Source organism: Quercus robur, chromosome 5 (assembly GCF_932294415.1).
Source record: "Quercus robur chromosome 5, dhQueRobu3.1, whole genome shotgun sequence".
Lineage (NCBI taxonomy): Eukaryota > Viridiplantae > Streptophyta > Magnoliopsida > Fagales > Fagaceae > Quercus > Quercus robur.
Genome location: NC_065538.1, coordinates 4,734,489 through 4,760,833, shown reverse-complemented (window position 1 = coordinate 4,760,833; position 26,345 = coordinate 4,734,489). Strand labels below are relative to the sequence as shown.

At 38.5% G+C, this 26,345-nt stretch overlaps 1 protein-coding gene across 1 annotated transcript; it reads right to left on the bottom strand.

The window, feature by feature from the left end:
• Positions 1-692: 692 nt before the first annotated feature.
• On the bottom strand, positions 693-4,736 carry LOC126727695 (probable disease resistance RPP8-like protein 2). Its single transcript, XM_050433620.1, has 2 exons — positions 1,038-4,736; positions 693-946 (listed from the first exon to the last, which is right to left on the bottom strand). The coding sequence occupies exon 1, from the start codon at positions 4,734-4,736 to the stop codon at positions 1,080-1,082; it is 3,657 nt and encodes a 1,218-aa protein (XP_050289577.1). The 3' UTR covers positions 693-946; positions 1,038-1,079.
• Between the last annotated feature and the right edge of the window lie 21,609 nt (positions 4,737-26,345).

Here is a 26,345-nt window from a genome sequence, read left to right as displayed (position 1 = left end):
TACCCGTCTAAGTTCTCTAGGTGATAGCTACCTTGTTTAGAGTAATAAACGACCTGGTAGGGACCTTCCCATGTTGGGCCAAGTTTCCCTTGGGCAGGTCTTTGGTTGCCGGGATGACTTTTTGTAACACCTCAAGGCTCATGAATATGGGTTTTGATGAGGCTCCAACGGTTTGCCAACTGTTTGGTAACTGTCCAAGGCATTGAAGGTTATTATTAATGGCTCTACTGCGTTCTTCTGTGTTGTGTCAAGGTGGACGAGTACATTTGATGAGATCGTCCAAGGGGTTGAGTTCATCAGTCCCATCACTTATGTTAACCTTTCTATTATGCATTTGGTTGTTATGGGAATGGTGAAGAACTACAAAGTCGTTGGTTCTAGCATTAGAACAATAAATCTGAATTTCCTCCATTAGCTATTAAATATTTGCATTTTTTCTTTAACTCTCTAATGCATTGCACACATTAGCAGCTGGTAACTCAAAAAATGTGGTAGCTACTTGTCTTACCAAGGGCAAAGGACAATTGGCACAACAAATTGGATAATTATTCAATGATAGCCACTAGAGTACAATAATCACTAACAAATATATATATATATATATATATATTTCTGGAAGAAAAAATATGGCACCCCCAATTTATTGCAGTCATCTGCATAGTAAGGAATGACTATTTTTTTATGGTCATGGATATGAGCTACATATTATTGATCAAATGCCTTAGAGCCAACCGATAGAGAAAAAAAAAAAAAAACAAAAAACAAAGAACAAATAAAACAAATAAATGAACCACACAGACATAGAGTAGCACTTTTTTGCAGCAAAGCTTGCAATTTTATTCCAGTCATTTGCATTGCAAGCATATGCCATTTATTGGTCAAATACCTTAGTACCCTCATTCATGGAGACCCTAACAGTTGCTTGAGACATGAAAGGAAGGACAATCTGTAGATACAAATTGCAATGTCAAAATCATAATAACTTGCTTAAAGAGCTGAATAATCAAAAGGAACAGAGATGTAAAAAGAAAGACAACCTCAATAACATAGACAGGAGCTTGAGTTCCGTTCAGCATTGACTACTGCAAATCAATAATTAAGACCGGAAAGACAGAAATATGTTCCCAGGTTTGCTCCTTGCGTTTTTCCACTTGTCTTGTGAAATTAAGTGGCATCATTTTTAACTTCAATTCACGAAGGGTCTTGAGATGGATCAACCCGGAGGGGACCTTCAATTTCTTGCAAGATCGGAACTCCAACTTCTTGAGGGTCGGCATTGCTTGTTCCTCCACATGCCATTCTTCCAATTCCTGAAGCATTATGAATTTCAGAACTTGAAGCTTAGGGAAGCCTCCCTTAGAGCAAAACATGCTTTTCCCAGTATAAGAAGCAGAGTAGAAAGTAAGGCACTCAAGTTTGTGAAGCTTCTCTAACTGTGGCATTGGATCATCTGAAAGGCCAGAGGCTGATAAAGTAAGATCAGTCAGGCTTTGGGGGAGTGCAGTAGTGTTTATGATGGTGGATGGATCATTTAATTTTCCAAACAGAGATAGGGATGAGAGATATTTGAGGCATGACAAGTGATCCACATAGAGATCTTGAGGTTGACTAATTTCATCGATTGATTTTAACGTCAATTCTTGAAGTTTCTTTAGTTCCACAAGACTATCTGCCAATGCATTTTGCTGTGACAACTCCAACTGGAACGCCAGATCTAATATCTGAAGGTTTGTCATCATATTGAAGGCATCCTTCAGAGGATTGTCTTTATCTACAAATCCACTCCGCAAAATTTGAAGATTTTGCAGAAATTTCCTATTGGGTTGATGACATTTCTTTTCTGGTTGGTGATCAATTTTGCTTCGACAAAAATCACTCAAATACAGGTTTTGAAGTTTCTGCAGTTTCCATATTGAACTAGGGAGTATGCGAATATAAGTATGCTTCACATCCAATATTTCAAGGTTCACTAAGTCGCCAATTGATTTCGGGAGACTCTCAAGGTAAGTCCACCTTAACCCCAGATACGTTAATTGTTTGAATTTTCCTATATTCTTTGGCAACTGAGGTTTGAACGCTTGTTCTAGATCAAGCACCTTCAACTGTAAGAGGTGCCCTCTTGAAATGCCTTTCTTAAGGTAGTTACCAATTTCTTCTCCAGGTTTATCTCCTTCTCTAGTATCAAAACAGACCATGGACTGGGGATTTTTGGAGCTTTGTGATATACTCGGTGAATAATTGCTACCACCAAAGCCTTGACAAGATCTGACATCATTTTCATAAAAATAAATTATTACTTGCTCATTTAAGCAAGAACTTGGATACTCTCGCAACCAGATTTCTCTGAGAGTACAAGGTAAGACACATGTCCTAGCATTCCCGTTCATCTTTCTCTCCAGTATCTGTACCAAGTTGTGGCTTATCAACTCTAACAAATAATTCTCTGCAACAGATTTAAGAGGCTTATTATCACTCACTTCTACGAGCCCTTCTGCAACCCACAAAGCTGCTAATCTTCTTGAAGAAATTTCTGAGTCTTTCGGAAATTTCACAAAGTAAGAAAGACATTGACTTAGATACGGATGCAAGTCTTTTTTGTTTTTTTCCAAATTTTCTGACCATGGTCTTTGGTAAGGATTGACATGCTCAAGCACCCTTGACAAGTCATCAGTGGTCACTTCTTTCCCGGACAATAGATAGCCATGATTTAAGATGGAAAGTGGCAAGCCCCCACATCTTCTTACAACTTTTTTGACAAGATTTTTCAATTCTGAAGAGGTTTCATGATTAGGATGAGAAGGTTCATCCATACAGTGCACCATCTGCCCAAACAAAGCCCGGCTCTCATCATTAGTTCGTAGTCTAAGATGGTACGGTTTGCAACTTGGGCCAGCATGTGAAGCTACACTCTTGTCCCGTGTGGTGAGCAAAATTCTGCTCCCTTTTCCGTTATCTAGGAATGCTTCTTTTAGAGTATCCCAGGTTTCCTTGTTGGGAATTTTGTCCAGAACTAGAAGGTACTTCCTAGTTTTCAAAAAATCATTCACCACCTTGTAAGAGTAATATTTTTCCTTCTCTTTCTCATTAGCTGGCAGCACCTCTTTTCCTAATTTTGTCAAGAGTTCGGTCTTATCATCTGTTATATCTGGTAGAGATACCCAGTATCTGTGAACGAAATGCTTCTGAATAGCTCTATTATTAAACACCATCTTGGCAAGAGTTGTCTTACCGATGCCCTCCATCCCCACAATGGAAAGAGTGGAGAAATTCTCAAAACTGTTGGTGTTGCCCTTCATCCCCACGCTGGTGAGAGTGGAGAAATTCTCAGCACTGTTGGTGGTTAGTTGTGAGACGATTTCATGTATGTCTTCTTCCAAGCCGACCACCCAGTTTGTCTCCCTCATTAGTTCAATGTGAAATATCTTTATGCTTATGGCAAGCAAATCGAGAGCTTTCTTCAATCTTGCAGTTTCCGCAGAGAACTTTAGCCAAGGATCTGTCTCCTTTTGGCTTTTGCTGCTTTGTGGTTGGGAGGAAGACAAAGAACAAATTGCATCTTTAACAATGATTTTCATTTGATCCTTCCAAGCCATTCTTGAATTGTCCATGCCTTCAACTGGGTTTGCATCTTTGAGAAGTTCGTGCACTTTTTCGAAATAGTCTGGTAGCTCGTTGAGTCGAAAAGCTACCTTGGGTTGTTCTTGACTTAGCTGCTTGTGAAACTTGTCTAGAACTTCTAAAATTTCCTTGTCATCGATTTTGGCCTGAGTTTTCTGATGTGGGGTCCGATCAACAGATTTTGATGGAACTATTCGGATAAAGGTGAAATCAAGCTCATACTTCTTTGAAAAGAGGAGCCAGAGCAGTCTTTCGATCTTCTCAAAGCTTTTCGGGAGATCCTTTGCCATCATCCAATTACCTAAAAACGGAAGCCATTTCAATAGATCTGTGGTTTTGCGGTCGATCTGATGTTGTAGTTTGCAGATGACCTCCTCTGCTTCTTTCACCCAGGCCTTTTCTGTTTCGCTTTCCAATGTATGCCCTTCCAAATCTCGCAGGAAAGCACTCAGTAGATGCAGTGGTAACTGGATTGAGTACTTTATTTCCTTTTGTGTTTCCGGCACTAAATTTGGATTAATATTATCCATCAGGCTTTTGAATTTCTTTTCAATAAAGACAGTTTCTTTTTCTCGTTTATAAATGGAAGATTTATCCTCCTCTATTGGTCTGTCTTTCAGGCTTCTAACAATTGACCTTGACTGCTCTACTGATTTGCAGATTTTTGTCTTCTTCCAAAGTTGGTCATTTATCAGAGAATTGCACGAACCCAAGTCAGCCTTGAGGTCACAAATTTTTTTGAAACCAGTAAAACCAGAGTAAAACAATTCCAGAAAACATTTTATTTCATGTAGTCTCCGGTAGGATTCACTGCAATCCTTTACCGTGCCAACCAGGGTTTTGGTTGCCTCAAACCAGCCTCTCTCGGCATCAGATAGTTGTACAGTGGCTCCTGGTTTTAGTTGAGAATCCCTAAGTTGATTGGGTTTCTCATCTATTTTTTTCGCTGATTCTGCAACCTCTTCTATATCTTTCATGATAGCTTCCAAGATCTTGAAATCCCGTTGAACCTGCTCAAAAATGTCCTTCACCTGTCCAAGCCATCTGATAATGAGGTACACGGGCACAATGACTATGAGGATAAAAGCAAGAAAACGCATTGAAATTGAGAAGGCCATGGGTGCTCTCTTTTGTTGGTATGTGAAGAAAAGCTATGCGGAACTCATTGGAGTTGCACAGTTGGTTTAATATAAAATGAAAAAAGACCTCTACATGGTTCAAAAGTGATCTGTGAAGCAAGTAGTACTAAAAACAAAGCTATTATCCAATTTACAGACTTGGCTTCAAGCCTTCAATAAAAAGAAAACGGCCATTGAGTGGTTTGAAAGCATCATTAATTACTAAATGAAGAAGAAAAGAATCTAAACTCTCGATAGTAAACTCTCGATAGTAAACTACTAGAGCTAATTAAGACCCCCAATTTTTAAATTACGGCTCAATTGCTTGTAATCTACTCTACTAGATGCGGATTTAGAGTAATCAATGCACAATTAAACCGGACTACTTCCTAATGCATGGACATGCATAATAAGCAATTACGTAAAAGCACAAGGAGTAAGGGAAGAATGATGCAAATACAGGATAACACGATGATGTGTAATCGAAGAGGAAAACTAAAATACTCAACGTAAAAACCTCTCCGTGACCGTCCAAGTCAAATCAATCCACTAATGAATAAGTTGGAGTACAAGCATTACAAAATAGACTCTCCAAACCTAATATACCCTCTATACATAGACCCTTCAAGTCCCAGATACCAACGGGCTTCACCGAGCCTTGTCTTAACTAGCTTTCTAGATCCTGTAATTAACACCAATTGCTTACACCATATAAAATGGCATGTCCCAATGCTTCCCAAGAGCTTTAAAACAACTCACAACACTTAGAATGGGTGCGGTATATGTTTGGGCTAAGACCCTCTCAATGGATATGGAATTAGAGAGGGAAGAGTATGATGAAAATCAAGAGAAATGTGTAAAGAGTGTAGGTAAGTGTTGACGCATAGCTTCGAAAATACGGGGCAGAAAAACCAATGCCGCCATAGTCATGGGCCTTCGTTCGACCACCCGTCGTGGCGACAGCTCCCGCACGCGTGGGGCCCATTAGAGGCCCCTCTTGATGATGGTGTTGTTCACGCGGAGCTTCGGGTGCTCTCTCCCTCGGTGGAGGAAGGTAGGTCTACCTTCGACATTATGGCGGGAATCTGGGCGAAATTATAGGTGGTTACTAAAGGTAAGTGGAGTCGCCACCAATCATTGGGTTTTTCTAAGGTATGATTGGTCACTTGTTTCTAGTTGATTTTATTACCAATCTTAGGTTAAGAAAAACGGCATATTTCCTAATCTAATGTGGATGGCCAAAAATCTTGATTCTTAGGTCCGGAAGTTTGGTTGCATGTGGAGAAGGTGTTAGGCAACCCAAAATGTCTATCCAAAGACAATCCTTTGTTTTGATAAACCTTAATTTTTGGAAATTGGCAGTAAAAACATGATTTTGGCATTGGGTTTCAGGGCTTCGCATGCATGGGGGCTTTCAGGTTTGGCATTTTAAGGGGCGTGGTCCCAATCTATGCTTTCCTAAGGCATTCAAGCAAAGTGCCAGATTTCCACGGTGAAAATCCAGTGACATGTCACCTTACTTTTGTAGCGGAAATTAGGCATCACTTGCCTTAGGTGACACAGACTATGACGATCACATCGAAAAGGGCGAGCAGGTATATATATACATCCCGCACAATGCAAGCACACAGAGCAGGAAAGTAAATGTCTACATCCCTAAAGTATGGCCCAAAATATAAGTGCAGGAAAATAAATAGGTGTGAACATATTGTAGAGATGAGGACAAATGGTACATGGTGTGATATACCTAATACAACCCATCTAAGAGAGAAAGGGAGGAGGAAAGAAGGGGTTGAAAAGAGTACATAGCCAAAGGGAAAGGCTAAACTCCTAAATTTACTGAACATTGCCACTGTGCTCAACCACATGCTTGTATCCGTGCCCTTTTTGCTTACGCCTGGGAGACTGTGCCCTAGCTCTAAGCGTCCCTGCTCCATATGTGTACATGCAAAGACAAACACAAGAAACCAGCAGACAAGCAATGGAAGGGAAAGATGCAAAGTGCATATGAAGGAAGCATAAAGCAGATAAGCGTGATAGACATAGCAAACATAGCATGTGGCAGGAGATAAGACAAGCAGGATACACAAACAAACAAGAAAGCAAGAAGACAATCAGGCGAACATGCAAGAATGCAAACAAAAGGTGGTGTCCGCAAGGGACAAATGTAGGTTTAGATCAAATGTCCATAGCTTCATTGTGTTGAAGCATGGGCAACATACTAGTAGGCAAGACTCATGCATGGACATGTAAGCAAGTGTGTAAAGATGCATATAAAGGCAATAAATCACATAAACAAGCATGGTAAGAATATCATCACACAGAACGGAAAAGGGGAAAGGTATGCATGAAGCAACCGACATCATGGAGATGCATCCCAAGTGGTTACACCCAAACAAGGCCTTATGGGCATCGGATGTAACCAAACAAGATCAAGCCCGCAGAGGGTGTTAAACATGGCAAAGCCTAGAACAAGAGAGGCTAACACAAGCATAAAGCATAGAAGCAAGCAAGCATAGACATGCAAAATGGGGATGATCCAAACCATTTGATATGGGCCTCGGTGGACAGTGACAAAGACCATAGGGTCTAGATTGGGTCCTAACCATTAGGCCAAAACGTAAGAAAAAAAAGGCAAAGTGACAAAAGGGCTACAATAGCACATGGCATGACAAACATAGCTGAGGTCTAGGCACACGAACATGGCATAGATCACACAAGCACATGGAAAATAGCATAAAGCATGTAGAGAGCATAGATCCAAGCACACAAGCATGTGGAAACATAGATCTAGATGCATAGGCATGTAAACATGTAGAAACTTAGCACATAGACATGGTAGAACATGAACCCAAACATATAGACATGTACAGATGTAGATCAAATCATGAAACAGGGCATAAGGCATAAAAACAAAGAGACTTAAGCTAGAAACACAAATAAAGCAAGAAACATGCTAAAGAAAGCAATAAATCATGTTATTCAAGCAAAAATAGCAAGACAAATGCTAGAAAAAGATTTAGAATGTTAGGGCAGTGGATGATAGCTAGAAAAGCTACAAACACCCCTAAACCCAAATCCAAAGTGTAGAACCAAGGAAAGAAAGATTGGATATAAGGACAATACCTTGTGTTTTTGGTGAAGAGAGAAGAATCAAAAAGCTTGGATGTGTTTTTTGGATGTCTTTTGTTTGTTTTTTGAGTTTGGAAGAGATAAAAACATGTATAAAAATACATGCTAGAGAGAAAAACTTAGAAAATGTGGTCTACCCTCGGTTTAAGGGGTGCTTTGGGCTATTTATAGCCACAGCACGCGCTTCGAGGCGACGGCCCTTGTAGGGTTGCTGGCTTCAAAAGGCCTGAAACTGGGTTGATCTTGACACCCCTCGAAAGATCTTGTCTTCCTGTTTCCGAAAAGGTATGGATCCTTAAAATCCAACTATCGAATCAAAAGTTATGGCTCTCAGAAGTCAGTGGTGCATTAATCGGTACGTCATCCTAGTTTTCTTGATATCTCAACCATTCTAATTTCGATTTCGACCCATGAATAGTAGTTGGAATGAGAATTTGATAATATTTGCAATGACATTGGTTTCAACCAGTTCTGACAACTGGATCAAAATTAGGGTTTTTGGGCCCACCCATGATCAACTTCGAGTCAAACTTGGTCAAAGTTGTTAAAAATCTCCAAGAAGCTCGGGTTTGATGTAAAACTATGAAAAATGTTGGTTTTTGAAGTTTTTGACCTCATTTAACCTTAGGTCAAACCTTGGGTTGATTAGGGGCAATTTGGTCATTTTAGTCGAAAAAGGCATTTTAGTGCTTCGATGTCTGAACGGGTTGTGCCACATCGCTTTGGATGTTCTCGCTGCCCCATGGAGAAAAAAATAACATTTTTTAGTTTTTCGAGGTCCAGCACACAAATCGAGGGCGGACAAAATATGGTATCAACAACTACCCCTTCTTTATCAAATATCTCGAGTGCAATGAGAGGTGTCAGATAAAGAACGTGATTTCAAATTTTGTTGCCCCACAGATTGGCGTGCAGAGACTATTCATGGATCGATACTGAACTTTATCTGACTGGACCGGTTTGCTGCAACTGCTATTGAAATATTTTCCGAGCATATCTCTAAACTCTAGGAGAGGATAAAGGAGAGGAATTTTTATTTTTTTTTTACTAGGTCAACGTTGACCTGGTCAATGTTGCCCAGCAGCCCTTATAGGACTGCTAGGCCTACCTGTCAGCCCTACAAGGTGCGCCGAGCAGCCCAGGGCCTATAAATGCCCTATTTGGCTCTTTTTCGCTCATTTCATCCTCATTTTTCACTTTTCTTTCACTTCTCACTCCTACAAAAAATCTCTAGAGCGATCTCAAGCTTAGGGAGTCCGTCTTTTAGTCTTAGTCAGTTGTTTCAGTCTTCTCTGTATTTGAGGTTAGAGTCTTTCTTTTTTTTTTTTTTTTGCAAAATGCTAGTAGCACTACTATTAGAGATGCATGCTAATGCTTACTTTATTTTTGGGGTTTTCATAAGCATATATTTTTTGCCATTATTTATGCCATGCTATCTTAGGAAAATATGCATATATTTTTGTTTTTGATATATGAGTGCAAACATGTGGAAATTTAAATGTTGAAAATAAAATGCGGGACATGGGCAAGGGGACTTACCTGGTAGTCAGGAATAGTGGCAATGGTGAGACGTACGGCGTGGCCGCTAGTTAGTCTCAAAATAGGATAAGACAAAGAGAATTGTGTGATGGTAAGGCGAATGGTGCAGCCGCTAGTTAATCTCAAGATGGAATGTGCGCATATAGCGTGGCCACTATTTAACCCACTGTAGATTAGGGACTTGAAATCTTTTTAGTGATTTGATAGTTATGTAATGGTGAGGCGTATGGCGTAGCCGCTAGTTAACCTCAAGATAGAATGTGAGCATATGGCGTGGCCGCTAGTTAACCCACTATAGATTAAGAACTCGAAAACCCTTCTTGGTGACTTGGTATGACGTGGTTTTGGGCCCTGACAAGCTGGGAGTTCATTTTGGCAGAGAGGACCTTCCACCAGCTTTTGCCGATCTGTGGAGTACCTAGAGATCCGCCTCCTCACGGCTTGTCATGCAATACCATTGTCTTGGGCAACCTGGCTTATGCAATGAGTTCCTTTGATGCCTGTGTGGATACCAACAGAGATTATGCTACTTGGTTCGCAGAGTCTTCCGCGGGGCTTATCGTTGGAGATGTCCCTATGAGTGGAGGTAAGGTGTTGGGAGGCATTATCCATGCTCAAGTGGCCTCCAGGGTAGAGTGGAGAGCGCGTGTAAAGGCTCAATAGGCCAGAGTGACAGAGGTTAAGGCCACTCTTGCCACTAAGGAGGTACATACGCAGGAGAAGACTGCTCGGGCATTAGCTCGGGAGAAGGAGCTTTGGTAGAGAGATAGGGAGGTTCGAGCTACCATGGTAGAGAGAGCAGAGTCAGCTTCAGAGTGAGCTAGCCATACTTCATGGCTATGCCATGCTCTTGGCTGGAGAGTTACGAGTGTCTTGTATTCCTATTCCGCCTTCTCCTCAGATTCTAGGCCGGGGGCCCATCATTCCTTCGTTCAAGCCTGAGTATATGCTAGTTCCTCTAGGCCCACCGAGCGGTTGGGGTTCTTTTGCACAAGCTTAGGGGCCTTCCCAAGACCATAGGTACGCGCCCGACACTTTAGGTAGTGCGGGTCCTTCCATCGGCCCTTTTGCAGGCGATGATGATAGTGATAATGATGATACGGACCATTTTATTAAGGGTGATGATTCTCCGTAGAGTTAGCCATTTGTTGTAGCATGATGTAACCCCTACGTGGGCCTATATTTTTTCATGTATCTTTTAGGCATTGCCCTATGATGTATGTATATTATTCATTGCCTCTTGATAGGCCTGGACATGTGTGTATTATAGTGCCCCACAATGGGCCTTGATGTATGATATTATCTCTTTGCTTCATGGTGTATGTATGGAACAATGCCTCTTGTTAGGACTTACATGTATAATTATGCATAGTTCTAGGAATTGCCTTTAAGAGGGCTGCTGATGTGTGTGAAAAACAATGCCTCTAATTAGGACTTGTATGTATAACTCTGTAAGGTTGAAATTTTATCAACCATCTTGTTGGCTTTATTTCGTACCAAATTTGCTTGTTGTAAGGTTGAATTTATTCAACCATCTAATTGGCTTTATTCCGTGCCAAATTTGCTTGTAATTCAGCATTTAGTAACCCTGTATTTAGGTGGGTTTGTTGTAAGGGTAGTGAGTGAGATAGAGTGAAGTTTGCTCAAGAGTGTGCAAGAAAACAGAGACTCGCGGCTGGGACTCGCGGCTGCAAGCCGCCAGAAGCTGCACACGTGCCAAGCATGCTGGAAGATGAACAGTCATGCTAGCTGGAGCACTACAGGACAAAACAGGACAACTGGCCATACGGTTAACTCGCGACTGGATCTCGCGACTTGGTCAAGCCGCGAGGTCAAGCCGCGAGCCACCCCTGTTTTGTAAAACCTGACGTTTCACATTCCTCTCCCACTCCAGTATAAATACCCCTTTAACCCACGATTGAAAGAGAGCTTCCAGAGAGAATTTTGAGAGAGAAACCCTAAAGAAAAACCAGATTGCCTCACCCACAATCTATACCTTAGAGTCTCTTCAAATTCCCTTACTCTCTTCCTCTCCATTGTCAAATCCTTGAGAGGCATTATACCAAACCTGGTTCTCACCATTATCATCTCTGTGAGACAGTTGTTTGGAGTTCTGGGAAGCAGTTAGGAAGGAGCCAATCTTCATTGGTTGATGCTACGGTCTAGTAGCAGAATCCGGGAAGCTAGAAAAGAAAAAGGTTCGGCGCAACCTCGTTGGAGCAAGAAGCTTGGAGGGCTTAGGTGCACTGGGTAGATTAGGCTTGGAGGGTCTATTGCTGTCCTTGTATCCCAACTGTATTTTCTAGTGGATTGATTACCGCTTGGAGGGCGGCGGAGAGGTTTTTCGCCGAGGACTTCGGTTTCCTCTTCGATAACACATCGCGTGTTGTCTTTGTGTTTGCATCTTCCTTCCTCTCTATCTTTGCCTTTATTTTATCTGCTGTGGTTTTATTTTGTTATGGCTTAGATAGTTGTTTAACCAATTTCATATTATAGCATGTGTTAAGTTTCCGCACACCAGTTGTTTGACATATTGCTTGATTTGGTTAAGTTGTATTTTGGGGGTCTAAACGTTCAAAGGTATTTTGTACACGTTTTTGAACTTTCACTTGTATTTTAGCAATTAGTAACCCTGTATTTAGGTGGGAATCATGTAAGGGTAGTGTGTGAGAGAGCGTGAAGAAATGCTCAAGATTGTGCAAAGAAGCAAGGACTCGCGATTGGATCTCGTGGATGACTCACGGCTTGCAAGCCGCCAGAAGTTGAACACGTGCCAAGCATGCCAGAAGTTGAAGCATCATGCCAGCTGTTGCACTATAGGACAAAAGTCCCAGGCTGGCCAAGCCGTTAGCTCGCGACTTGAACTCGCGACTCAGTCCAGTCGCAAGGCCAAGTCGCCAGACCACCCTATTTGGGAAAAACTGACTATTTACATTCGTTTCTTACCCCACTATATATAGACCCTTATATCCACGAAATATGGAGAGCTTCTAGAGAGAATTTTGAGAAAGAAACCCTAGAGAAAAACAAGATTGATTCATTCACAATCTTCACATAGAGACTCTTCAAATTCCTCTACTCTCTTCCTCTCCATTGTTACATCCTTGAGAGGCACATTACCAAAACTTTTTCTCACAATACCCATGTCTATGAGAAAGTTGTTTAGTGCTTTGGGAAGCAGTTAAGAAGGGACCAATTCCATATTGGTTGATGCTATGGTCAAGTAGCGGAATCCGGTAAGCTAAAAAAGAAATAGGTTCGACGTAACCTCGTTGGAGTAGGAGTTTAGAGGGCTTAGGTACATTGGGTAAATTAGGTTTAAAGGGTCTTCTACTGTTCATGTATCCCAACTACATTTTTTAGTGGATTATTTACCGCTTGGAGGGTGGCGGAGAGATTTTATGCCGAGGGCTTCAGTTTCCTCTTCAATAACACATTATTGTGTTGTCCTTGTATTTGCATCTCTCTTCCCTTAATCTTTGCCATTTAATTTCTATTATGGATGTAATTTTATTTGGTTTAGATTTTTTATCAATTCTATATTAAGCTTTTTTTCATATTCCACACATTAATTGTTTGATATTAAGCTTGAATTGATAATTTGTTAATTGGGGGTCTAAACGTTCATAGTGTTTTATACACTAATTGAACTTTCATTTAGCATCAAAGCAGGTTCACTTATATTGGTTTCATTACCTTAGTGTGATCCTTTACCCCATATTGAGATGGACTAGTCTCAATCTTTAAATGCTCCACCATATTTTGATGGTAGCAACTATGCCTTTGGGAAGGTGAGGATGAGAGCATTTTTGTGTTCAATAGATGAGGCTATTTGGAATGCTGTTGAAATAGGTTGGACAAAGCTAGAGGCAGCCAAATTCACATGGGATAAGGTAGCCCTCGCAGCGTCAAATGCTAATAACAAAGCACTTAACGCAATTTTTTGTGGTGTATCCCCAGATGAGTTCCTTCGGATTTCTCATATCACTGTTGCCAAGGAAGCATGGTAGATTTTAGAGACCACTTATGAGGGTACAAAGAAAGTTAAGGACACAAAGCTACAGATGCTAACTACCCGGTTTGAGGAGCTCAGGATGAACGAGGATGAGTCCTTTGACTCTTTCTATAGTAAGCTAAATGAAGTGGTCATCGGTAAGTTTAACTTGGGAGAGAAAATGGAGGACTCAGAAGTTGTACGAAAAATTTTTCGTTCATTGCCGGAGAGCTTCCGTGCATAGGTGACTGCAATTGAGGAGAGCAAGGACCTTGATGAAATCAAAGTCCAAGAGCTGATTAGTTCTCTCCAAACGTATGAGCTTTCATTACCAAATCAAAGAAAGAGAAAATCACTGGCTCTTAAGATGATAAATGAAAGGGTAGAAGCTCATGGTTCATCGGATAAGGATGTAGTCAAAAAGGATGTTGCCTACCTTGCAAAGAATTTCCACAAGTTTCTAAAGTTCAAGAACAGTGAGAAATTTGGTGATAAAGGGAAATTCATGAGTTTCGGAAATGAGAAGAAGGACTTCAAAAAGAGAGAAGGGAAGGAGTCCCAATCTACTCAAGGAGTCACTTGTTATGAGTATAATGGACATGGCCACTTCAAAAAGAAATGTCCTAATTACCTGAGATCGAAGGGCAAGGCGTATGCCACCACTCTCAATGACTCAGATTCCTCCACCTCTGATTTGGAGGAAAGTTGTGATAAAGAAGAGAATTTCTCAGCATTCATGACTGTTGCTCATGTTGAGTCTTCAGAGGACTTGAATTTACTTGTGGAAGAACTTGGGGAGCATAGTGATGAGGAATCCATGGGAATTGTAGAAGAATCAGATGTTGAAGAAGATGAAGATACAGCTGGTCTTCAAGAGAACTACAATTCACTCCTTGAGAAGTCAAGAGAATATGCAAGGGTGGCTAAGGCAGCTGTGAAAAAGATGAAGAAAGTTAAGGAGGACTATAGAAGTCTCCTAGTGAGATATATGAAGGCTAAGTGTGAGATAGAGACGCTAAATGGCGAGCTAACCAAAGCTTACACCAAGGTGAAATTCCTTGAGCTTGAGGTGGTTCAAGCTAATGCCAAGGTAGAGCGAGTCTCCATAAAGAAGCTTGATGATGTCCTTTCCTCTCAAAAGACCTTCTCCGACAAAACTGGATTAGGATACATTGGAGAAAGTAGTTCATCTGAACATCTCCAAAGAAGTGAAGTTTGTGAAGGCCAAAGAGCCGGTTGTAGTTGCCCCTATTGTTGAAAAGGCAAATGTGGAGAAGAAGAAGAATGTGACTGACCAGCGGGTGTTGAACAAGCCCCGTAATTAATCTGTGGTCAGGTCTAAAGCCAGAGCAAAATCTCTTCCACGATTGCAAAGAGGTCCTAAAACGAACCATGTGTGTCATCACTGCGGCCTTCAAGGGCACACCCGACCCAATTGTCATAAGCTGAGAGCATTGAGGAATGCAAGTGATCAAAGGTCAAGAAGGCCAAGAAATGACAAGAGGACTTGGGCTGTTGAGCCATCAAGAGATCGAAATGGTGATCCCGGAATGATGGACGTGATGAAGATGATTGGTGCATTCACCAACTGCTTGGAAAGCTTCACTAGAAGGTTTGACGTACCCAATCCTATAAGGATATCACCCCAAACGCACGTGACGTGTGGGTGATAAAGGGTACTCATGCATAAGCATTACAACATGTCCATGCATTAATACTTCCTATGTTATGTGACTGTTGGTTTGTTTATTAATTATAAGAATTGAAAATTGTTTGTTTGTTTTTGCTTTCATTCATTTAATTTTTTTTTTCATTGTTGCTTTTGATCAATCTTTTCCTTCTTGTGTGTCAAAAATCCAAAAACCACATAAAAAGTAGAAAATCCAAAAAGTTTGATCGACAGTGTTTAGTTTTGTCTCAAAATATGTTTTATCTTGTACCTTTTTGCAAATGGCTTTGTGCATCTACGAGCATAGCTTGTTCCCTACGCACTCATATCATTGTGGGAGAAATCTTGAAATCTATGTGACTGTTGTAAATAGATCTTCAACCTTGTCATGAATGATTAGTGAATGGTTTTGTTGATCTTGAGACATGCATAGAGTTGTGCCTATATATCTTCCAACTCTTTATTTTATTGTTTTTACTAAAAGAGCTCACCAAATGTAAATCTCCAAATGAAAAGAGATATTAAGCTGCAAAAGCCTGTCGCACATACTAGTATTTGACTAGGAAAAAGGGAAAGTGACCAAAAATTAAAATTGTATAATGCCCAAAAAGCCAAAGGCTAACTCATCAAAGTGAAATATCAAAAATTTCAGGCATCGATCTCACAATGAGATGTGTTGATTCAAAAAGATCAAATGATATGTCAAACATGGAGCCAAATGAAAAGCTTCAAAGATATTGTACTCAAGTCTATGTGGGAGGTCATATATGCATATTTCTATAATTGAGATAGGTCACATCATCTAGTGCTAGTTGTGTATGCCTTGATTGAATTGATTATTGAAGCTTCACATTAGACTAAGGACTATCTCATTTTTGATATCCACACACAACACACATGTCTATGTTCAATGAATGTCATATTCATTTGTGTGATTGTACTTGATTAAATGTGTTTTCACATGCTCAATCTTTGTTGATCAATCACAAAAAGATTTTTGAGTATTTTAGTTGTTTTTGGAAAGTACTTTGTTTTTACAAAAATTGTCAAAAATTCAAAAACTGTGTTGCCCTGTTCTGGCGACTTAGTCACAAGTAGAACCAGTCGCATGCTCCAGTCGTAAGCCCATACAAAGATTTTTCGCGACCTACTGGCGACTCATTGGCGAGTAAATGCTTCAACCGTGAAAAAGACTTAGAATATTTTTCAAAGATTTGGGTTTTCATGCTATTCACAACTCATGTTGGTGACTTGTTCGCGGGTGGAAGGTCTAATCGTGAGGAGTACACAAAGATTTTCGCGGCTCAGATCGTGACTCTCTCGTGAGTGGAACTTCCAGTTGCAAAAAACACTTAGAAAATTTTTCAAAAGTTTTCTTTCAAGTGTTCTGGCGGCCGGCCTTGGCGACTTGCACGTGACTTGATTCAGTCGTGAAATTCGCATGTGTTGCACAAACAGGTTCTTTTTCAATACTGGTTTCAAAAAGGGTCTTCCTTTCTTTCCCTCGCATCAAGTGTCTGTTCATCTTCTAATCTAACTTTCACTCTTTCAACACCACTGTGCTCACACAGCATTTTCAACTACTTTGTCACCACTTTTTCAATCTTCAAGGAAAGATTTGGGTTTTGTCTCTTACTCTTTATCTTTCACATTTACTGCATATTCCTCTTGGATTGTGTGTTTCTACTGATATTTGTATATCTCTTGATTGTATATGGGTATCTGATATTCTGGTGAAATCATTATGTGATTTTTTTTGGTGGTTATATACTGATCTACTCTATCTTGAGTAAATATTAGGTCATTAGTGACACACACATACTCATTGTCTTGTTTAGGACCTTTATCTCAAGTTTTTAGGGTTTTCTTCATTATCCTTGTTTTTGAACTAACCCATTGCTAATAATGTTTGTGGTATTGTGGGGTTTCTTTTGTCTTGTTTGGTGAAATATAATGCAGAGTGAAAATGTCTCCATTTAAGAGAACAGCTGTGAAAGGAGGTAGTAGCAAAGGGAAGGAGCCTGTCATTGATGTTGATGACCTCTCACGTAGAATAAAAAGGACTCGTTCACCATCAGGAGTGTTCGATCCCAACAAGTTCAGATCTTATGCTGCCTTTCAGACTCATAAGAACTACTTCAAAGATGCTACACCATTACTTAAGAGGGTTGTTGATTAATCGTCACTTCTTGACACCGACCCCAAAATGGTTTGCCCACAAGGATTGGAATTACCTTCTCTTCGACCTTGATGATGCTTATGAGAATTTGGTAAAAGAATTTTATGCCAATGCAATTGTGGAAGGCGGAGAACTTAAGTGTTGGGTTGGAAGAAAAAGTTTCTTAGTCTCTCCCGCATATTTGGCAGAGATCCTTCACATCAACAGGCCGATGCTCAAAAGCTCACCGGTTTATGATGATCTATGTCCAGATGAGGAACTTCTTCAGGATGGTCTTGGACAAGACTTGGAATTCTCATCAAATGGAAACTCCGTCAGCGTTTCCTCTCTTCCTCCAAAATTGAGAGTACTTACAATAGTCATGTTTCACAGCTTGTACCCCTTATCTAGCATAGGGTATATGAACCTTGGACGTGCCTTGTTTCTTCATGACCTAATCTCTGATGTAGAGATTGACATCTGTGCTTAAATATTTCACATTCTGCGCAAAACGGTTCTACGAACTGAGTCAAGGATATGCGTTCCTTTTTGCTATCTCATTTCTAGGATTTTGAAGCTCAAAGGGATTCATCCAACAGATGATGATTCTCCCTACACAGAACCGAGTCCAATCAACATGCATACATTCAACGCTAGCACTGGTCATAGTTGAAAGAAAGTCAAAACAGAAACTTCCGCATCTCATAGTGGTTCGTGCTCCAGCTCATTCTCCTTTGACGAAAAACTCGACAACATTGTGACATCTGTCCACGAGTTGAGCACCAAGATGTCTGGACTCACATCTATCTTACACCATCACAGCATTCGGTGAGATATGAAATTCACTTCCCTACAAACTCAATTGGATCAGATTCAGAGGAAGCTAGAAGAAGATATGGCCTAGCTATTCCATGACAAAAAGGGGGAGATGATGTTTATAGGGGGAATACAGTGAAAGGGGGAGAAATAGCTTGATCAAAGGGGGAGAAGACTATCAAAGGGGGAGATTTTAGCAAGTAGGCCTATGTTCAATATTTCTGTTTAATATTTTGCTTCATATTAGCATATGCTATTTCAGTATTTTATGGAACTTGTTTATGATACATTTTGTACCCATGTTGCTTTTGTAAGCTTTTAGGGTTTGTTTCCATGTGTTTTGTAGGCTTTTATGATTTGTACCATGCTTATGCAGCCTTTTTGTTTTGTTGCCTAGTACTTCTAGCTAAATGTTAAGCATTTTCTTTAAGTACTCTCACTCTTGTGCCCTTGTAGGATCTTGTTCCTAGATGCATATACTCTCTGTATTGTGCACTGGTTGAGTGTTGGACATGCAAGTAATTTGCATTGAGCTTGTTAGCTTGTATGTTTGAATGTTCATTCCAAGTGTGAATGAGCATTGTGGTCACTATTTTATAGTGATTGCTTGTGTAGTCAAGCCATGGTTTATTACTTTATTCCATTTTGCTTGATCGCATTGTGCTTGCCTCATATGCATTACAAGTTGTTCTAAATACAATGATCATATTGTGTTATTGCGTTTCAGGAGAGTCTTGTTCATATGATTCAAGAGCTACACAGATTCTAGAGTTAGGTGTGAGTGAGTTTTGTTCAACTGTTCCCAACTCACATGTTAAGTCTAGAGTTTGTTTTAGGGTTTTGTCACAGAATAGCCAAAGGGGGAGATTGTAAGGTTGAAATTTTATCAACCATCTTATTGGCTTTATTTCGTGCCAAATTTGCTTATATTTTAACAATTAGTAACCCTATATTTAGGTGAGAATCGTGTAAGGATAGTGTATGAGAGAGTGTGAAGAAATGCTCAAGATTATGAAGAAATGCTCAAGATTATGCAAAGAAGCAGAGACTCACGACTGGATCTCGCGGGTGGCTCATGGCTTGCAAGTCACCAGAAGTTGCACACGTGCCAAGCATGCCAGAAGTTGAAGCGTCATGCCAACTGTTGCACTACAGGACAAAAGTCCCAAGCTGGCCAGGCCGTTAGCTCGCGGCTCAATCTAGTCGCGAGGCCAAGTCGCTAGACCACCCTGTTTGGGAAAAACTGACTCTTCGAATTCCTTTCTCACCCCACTATATATAGACCCTTATACCCACGAAATATGAAGAGCTTCCAGAGAAAATTTTGAGAGAGTCCTTGAGAGGTACATTAGCCAAAACCTTTTTCTCACCATACCCATATCTATGAGGAGGCTGTTTGTTGCTTATGAAGCAGTTAGGAAGGGACCAATTGATATTGGTTGATGCTATGGGCTATAGCGGAATCTGGTAAGCTAAAGAAGACAAAGGTTCGGCGTAACCTCGTTGGAGCAAGAAGCTTGGAGGGCTTAGGTAGACTGGGTAGATTAGGCTTGGAGGGTCTTCTGCTATTCATGTATCCCAACTTCATTCTTTAGTGGATTATTGACCACTTGGGGGGCGGTAGAGAGGTTTTACGCCAAAGACTTCGGTTTCCTCTTCAATAACACATCGCTGTGTTGTCTTTGTGTTTGCATCTTTCTTCCCTTAATCTTTGCCATTTAATTTTTGCTGTGACTGTGATTTTATTTGGTTTAAATTGTTTTATCAATTCTGTTTTAGCTTATGTTCATACTCCACACGTACATTGTTTGATAATAAGCTTGAATTGATAATTTGTAATTTGGGGGTCTAAAGTTCAAGGTGTTTTACACACTATTTGAACATTCATATATATATATATATATATATTATTTCTTTAAAAATAAAATTACTTTATCTTGGATATATAACAATACATAGTTAAGTACATTTGTAATCTAATTTTTAAGATAAAGAGATAGATATTATTTCATATGTGGCTTTATGATTAGTTTACAAAAATTAAAATCTCAAACTATTAGGGGAGAGTAATCACCATTCATGATCTAACATATTTGCAATTTTTTATAAATCATTTTTGGGTTTCAATTAGTCTCATATTTTGAAAGTCCATTAGAAATAAAAACAAAAAAACGCTAAAGGTACCAAAAAAATGCTCATAATATGATGTGACAATAACTGTGATTGATGAACTTCAATAACGTAATTAATGAATGTCTAATCAACTTTTTTGTAATTGACGACATGTTAGTTTGTAAGGCTATAATAAAATTTCCGTATCTCTAGCATCACTAATAATAAAAAGTGCACAGCCATTTAAAAAAATTCATGTTTTTTTTTGTAAATCTTGGTCTTTTACAATAGGATCAAGGCCTTTTTTTAGGGGTAAAATTTGTTTATCTTGTGGGCCTTAGACCTAGGCTTTGTTAGAATTATATGATTAAATGATTAAATTTACTATATCCTATTAGCTTAAACTTTTGAAAAAATTAGTAATTTAACATGGTATCAAAGCAGGAGGTCCTAAGTTTGATCCTTGTCTTCAGTCTACCTCCCATTTAAAATGTTAAAAATCTCATATGCTGGGCCTCATCTATTGAAAGGGAGTTTAAACCCACACGTGAAGGAAGTGTTAGAATTATGATTATGTGATTAAACTCACAATTTCCTAATAGTTTAATCTTTTAGAACAATCAATAATTTAACATGAGGGGAGTGTTATAATTATGGTTAAGTGATTAAATTCACAATTTCCTGATAGTTTAACCTTCTGGGACAATCGGTAATTTAACATGGTATCAATGCAAGATATCCTAAATTTGATTCTTGTCTCCTCCACTCTACCTCTCATTTAAATTCCCACGTATTAGATCTCACCAAATGAATTCCCAGGGCCCAAATGTAAGGCGAAGTGTTAGAATTGTGTGGTTAAATAATTAAATTTACTAGATCCCAATAGGCTTAAGTTTCCTAAATTTAGGCTCAAAAAAGTTCTCAGGCTCCAAATGTGAGGTGGAGTATTAAAATTATGTGGTTAAATAATTAAATTTACCATATCCTAATAGGCCTAAGTTGCCTAGGCCTTGGGTCGGCCCTGTAGTTAGAAAAAAAAAAAAACATGTTGCTGCTCTATTTGCATAGCTTATTTTGTAAGACTCTTAAATTTTAGGGTTTAACTTGAAATTCTATCAATTATAAGATTTCTTTGTAAAGTAATCCTTAAATAATAGTGTTTAAAATGATATTTATTGTTTATTCGTTTAGACCCCTTAAACCAGATTGTTTAACCTAGTATATTAACCAAGTGATTATTAGGTTTATTATTTAGATCTGGGTTAAACAAGCATATATCATAACATGCAAAGTAGCGGAAAATAAATAATACTACGATATGATAACCCAGGAAAACCGATGAAACGAACTGTTTCAAGGTAAAAATCTAGGGAGGATTTGACCTAACAATTCTTAAGGTAAAGTAAATCCATTATAAGAGAATTGAAGTTTTTACAATCAGATTTAACCCTAAATCTATTGCTATCTCATGTAGTATCTTATTGACACGATCACATGCAAACTCTGAATCCACGAACTACTTCTCTTCTTGGATTTACACCAACAGAAGCACCCTTTCTTATGACTTTGAGATCCCACTCAAAGGTTTAGCAACACAAACTCCCCAGTTTGTGACTCCAAGATCAACCTTGAAGGTTTAGATCATCAACAGTTGTTAATCTTGTTGCAGCAACTTTGGATCTACTGGATCTAATGATATGAAAATGATTTTCTAGTAGTGACTTTGAAAGAGGAAGGCACAAAACCTTTTAGATCTCACAAGAGCACCTCCAAAGTCTCTCAAAAGTTTTGAAAACGTAGTTAGGGTTTTCCTTTATGTATTAGAAGTGTTTCACTTGAAACCCAAAATGTTTAAGCAAAGTTTGGGCTAAATAAAATTCTGCAGAAATTTCATATCTGCAATTTTCGATCGGTCAGATTTCACAAAATTTGAATTCTTCTTTCTGTAGCTTGTATGTTCTTGTGTTCTAACTTGTAACACCTTGAGCATTGTCTAATAAACTCTATAGATCTAGAAATTTATATCTAAACAAGTTTGTGCTCACGGTTTGGCATTTGTTCTTAAGTTTTAGAACCTAACATTTATAAAACAAATGCCTTACCAGACAAATCTAAGCAAGAACTTATCCAAATTATACGTGTACTTTAATGAAAAAGACGAGATCTAGTGACAGAACTATAGTTGGACTTGGGGGGCAGTGGCCCCCCTCCCCAAATTTTTTTCAAATTTTTTTTTTAGTGTATATATATATATGTGTGTGTGTGTGTATGCCTGTGTGTGTGTATATATATATATATATATATGTATGTATGTATGTATTAATTTTAGCAATTTGTTTCAATAAATTTGCACTTTGCTCTCTCAAAAATATTATTGATCCTTTTAAGGGCCATAAAAAAATTTTATTGATCTAAAATCTAAAATAAATTTAACAAGCTTAACAACAAAATTTACCAATAACAAACTTAAGCCCAAACAACACCCTAAAACAAACCCACGCAAAACAAAAACAAAAAATAAAATAAAATAAAATAAAAAGTTCCTAAGCCAATTCTAACTAGTCTAAGTGAACACCCACACACATCTGACAACACACAAGACACCCAAAAAAAAAGCTTAACTTTCTAAATTGAGAGTGCTACGTTCACAATATTTTCACAACAAATCACATGCGGTAAGTTGTTATTGGTTCTAATTTGAATTCATAATTTAAATTACTTTTTTTCCCACTTATAACAATCAATAAAATAACTTATCACTTATGATTTGTTGTGAAAATGTAGTAAAAATATTGTGAATATAGAATTTCTCTTCTAAATGAATACTTATTTGGAGTTTCAAAAAAATTTGTTTATACTTTTGCTCCCCCAACTCCAAATCCTAATTACGTCCCTGATGAGATTGTTACTAAATCAAGAAGAATAGAATCATGGGTGCTCTCTTTTTGTTTATGCGTGCTCTCTCTTTTTTTTTTTTTTTTTTGGGTATGCCAAGAAAAGCTATGCGGAACTTCTTGAAGTTGCACAGTTTGTTAAATCGCAAAGGAGAAAAGATCACAACATGGTTCTAAATTGATCTGTGAAGCATGTGGTACTCAAAACAAAGCTATTATCCAAGTTACAGAGTTGGACTGAATAAAAAGAAATTGGCCATTGTGTGGTTCAAAAGGATCATTAATTACTAAATCAAGAAGAAAAGAATTGATGCTACAAGTAGTGTACCAAACAAAGTTATGTGGGAATTTATTCAAATTGTACTGAAATTGAATATAGCTATTACACGTTTCAAAAGTGATCACTACTGAAAAACGAAGAATGAATTGTGTGAAAAAAGTATTATACCAAACATAGCTTATAAGCTAAAACCTTTTCGTATTTTGATTCTTCCTCCATTTACCCTCTTTTCTTGGTTAGTGTAGCAGAGTCCATTACAGGTCAATGGCTCTTTTGCCAGAATCAGCAGGAAGAAAAGAATGAGAATCATTAGCGAGCATAAAAGGCGAGTGTCTCTGCTCTGTCTCTGTATATATCTTAGTTTATAGGACAAAACTTAAATACAGTACTTAGGTGTTGTTCCTTAATTAGGTTCTCCTTTTAAAATTCAGCTATGTGACAGTACTTATTTAAAAATACACTTCCATCTCATGAGAAAAAAGTCACACAGCTGAATCTTAAAAGAGAAATCTAAGAAACAATATCTAAATATTATACCTAAGTTTTGCCCTATTTTATAAGACTGTTAAATTTTAGAATTTAATTTCAAAATATAAAAATATAAAAAATATAAGGTTTCATTTTAAAATATCCCAACAAGATAGTTTTTAAAATGAAATTTATAAAACAATTGTATTACCACACAAATATAATAAGCAAGAATTTAAACAAATTATATATGCAATTTAATGAAAAAAAGACCATTTGATAGTTCAATAGTGATCATTATTACATTAAGAATAATAGAATACGTGGAGCAAGTGGTATTCAAAACAAAGTTCAGACAGTAAGCAGGAACTTTTTAAAACAATATAGTTACTTCTATGGAAAGAAAATGGTCATTACATAATTCAAAAATGGGCAATTACTAAATCCCAAAGGATATAATATGTGGAACAAGTAATATACTAGAGAAAGCTTTTTCATAACATATTCAAACAACACAGTTACTTTAACGAAAAAAAGAAAACATTACTTGGTTTAAAGGTTATCGTTATTCATTACTGGATCAAGTAGTATAGTTTATGTGAAAATAAAAAAGGTGCACCAAAGTAACCGAGCAAAGCAACGTAATAACTTATTCGAATTACACAGGTGCTTTAATAATATAAAAAAATTGCCAATATGAATTTCAAAAGTGACCAATTCTGAATCGGCAAGAATAGAATATGTGGAACAAACGGCATACCATACAAAGTTACATGAAAAACTTATTCGAATTGCATAGTTACTTTAATAAAAATAAAAGGTACTAAACTTATCCTAAGAAGTAAAATAGAAGGCACTAGTATTACTATTTTCATATGTGTTCTAATAATTATTGTAAGGTTGAATTTAATCAACCATCTTATTGCTTTATTCCGTGCCAAATTTGCTTGTATTTCAGCATTTAGTAACCCTATATTTAGGTGGGTTTTGTTGTAAGGGTAGTGAGTGAGATAGAGTGTCGAATGCTCAAGAGTGTGCAAGAAAATAGAGACTCGCGGCTGGATCTCGCGGGTGACTCGCGGCTGCAAGCCGCCAGATGCAGCACACGTGCCAAGCATACCAGAAGGTGAACAGTCATGCCAGCTGGAGCACTACAGGACAACTGGCCATACGGTTATCTCGCGACTGGATCTCGCGACTCAGTTAAGTCGCGAGGCCAAGCTGCGAGCCAGCCCTGTTTTGAAAAAACCTGACGTTTCACATTCCTCTCTCACCCTAGTATATATACCCCTTATACCCACAAAAGAAAGAGAGCTTCCAGAGAGAATTTTGAGAGAGAAACCCTAGAGTAAAACAAGATTGATTCACCTACAATCTATACATTAGAGTCTCTTCAAATTCCTCAACTCTCTTCCTCTCCATTGTCAAACCCTTGAGAGGCATTTTACCAAAACCTTGTTCTCACCATATTCATTATTGTGAGAGGGCTGTTTGGTGTTCTGGGAAGTAGTTAGGAAGGAACCAATCTGCATTGGTTGATGCTATGGTCTAGTAGCGGAATCCAGGAAGCTAGAAAAGAAAAAGGTTCGGCGCAACCTCGTTGGAGCAAGAAGCTTGGAGGACTTAGGTGCATTGGGTAGATTAGGCTTTGAGGGTCTATTGCTGTCCATATATCCCAACTACATTTTCTAGTGGATTGTTTACCGCTTGGAGGGCGGCGTAGAGGTTTTACGCCGAGGGTTTCGGTTTCCTCTTCGATAACACATCGCGTGTTGTCTTTGTGTTTGCATCTTCCTTCCTTTTTTATCTTTGCCTTTTATTATCTGCTGTGGGTTGTGATTTTAATTTAGCTTAGATTGTTTTTCCAATTCTAGATTATAGCTTTTGTTCATTTTCCGCACACTAGTTGTTTGACATAAAGCTTGAATCGGTTAATTTGTAAATTGGGGGTCTAAACATTCAAGAGTGTTTTTACACTATTTGAACTTTCATTTGATATCAGAGCGGGTGCACTTATTTTGGTTTTATTACCTAAGTGCGATCCTAGACCCCTGTGTTGTGGTAGCTGTTATGGAAAATACCATGCTGAATTGTAGTTTAAGTATTTGTGAAAATGACTCTATGCATATGTTTGAAAGGTGTTTTAACAATGAACTTGTAGAGTTGTTAAAAACTAATAAACATGCTAGGATATTTGTTCACATGCTGGAATATTTTGAAAATCAGAATCACATCTTACACAGTAGCATAACTGAATCTAAATCGTTGATTAAGAAATACAAAAGAAAGAATAGAATGTTGTGTGAGATGATTGAAAGTCTGAAAATAAAAGGTCAATCTAACAGAAGCATGAAAATTGATGATGAGTTTTTGTTTGAAGGTCAAGAATGTTTGTCTCATGTGAGCTTATTTGTGCATACCTCATTGAAGGTATTTAATTCATGCTTGTGGTATCTTGACAGCGGTTGTTCTCGCCATATGACAGGGGATAAGTCACTATTTAAGACACTCAAAGAAAAGGTTGGTGACTATGTGACTTTTGGTGAT

Coding starts and splice junctions, on each gene's coding strand:
- LOC126727695 (XM_050433620.1), bottom strand. CDS start 4,736: ATGGCCTTCTCAATTTCAATGCGTTTTCTTGCTTTTATCCTCATAGTC.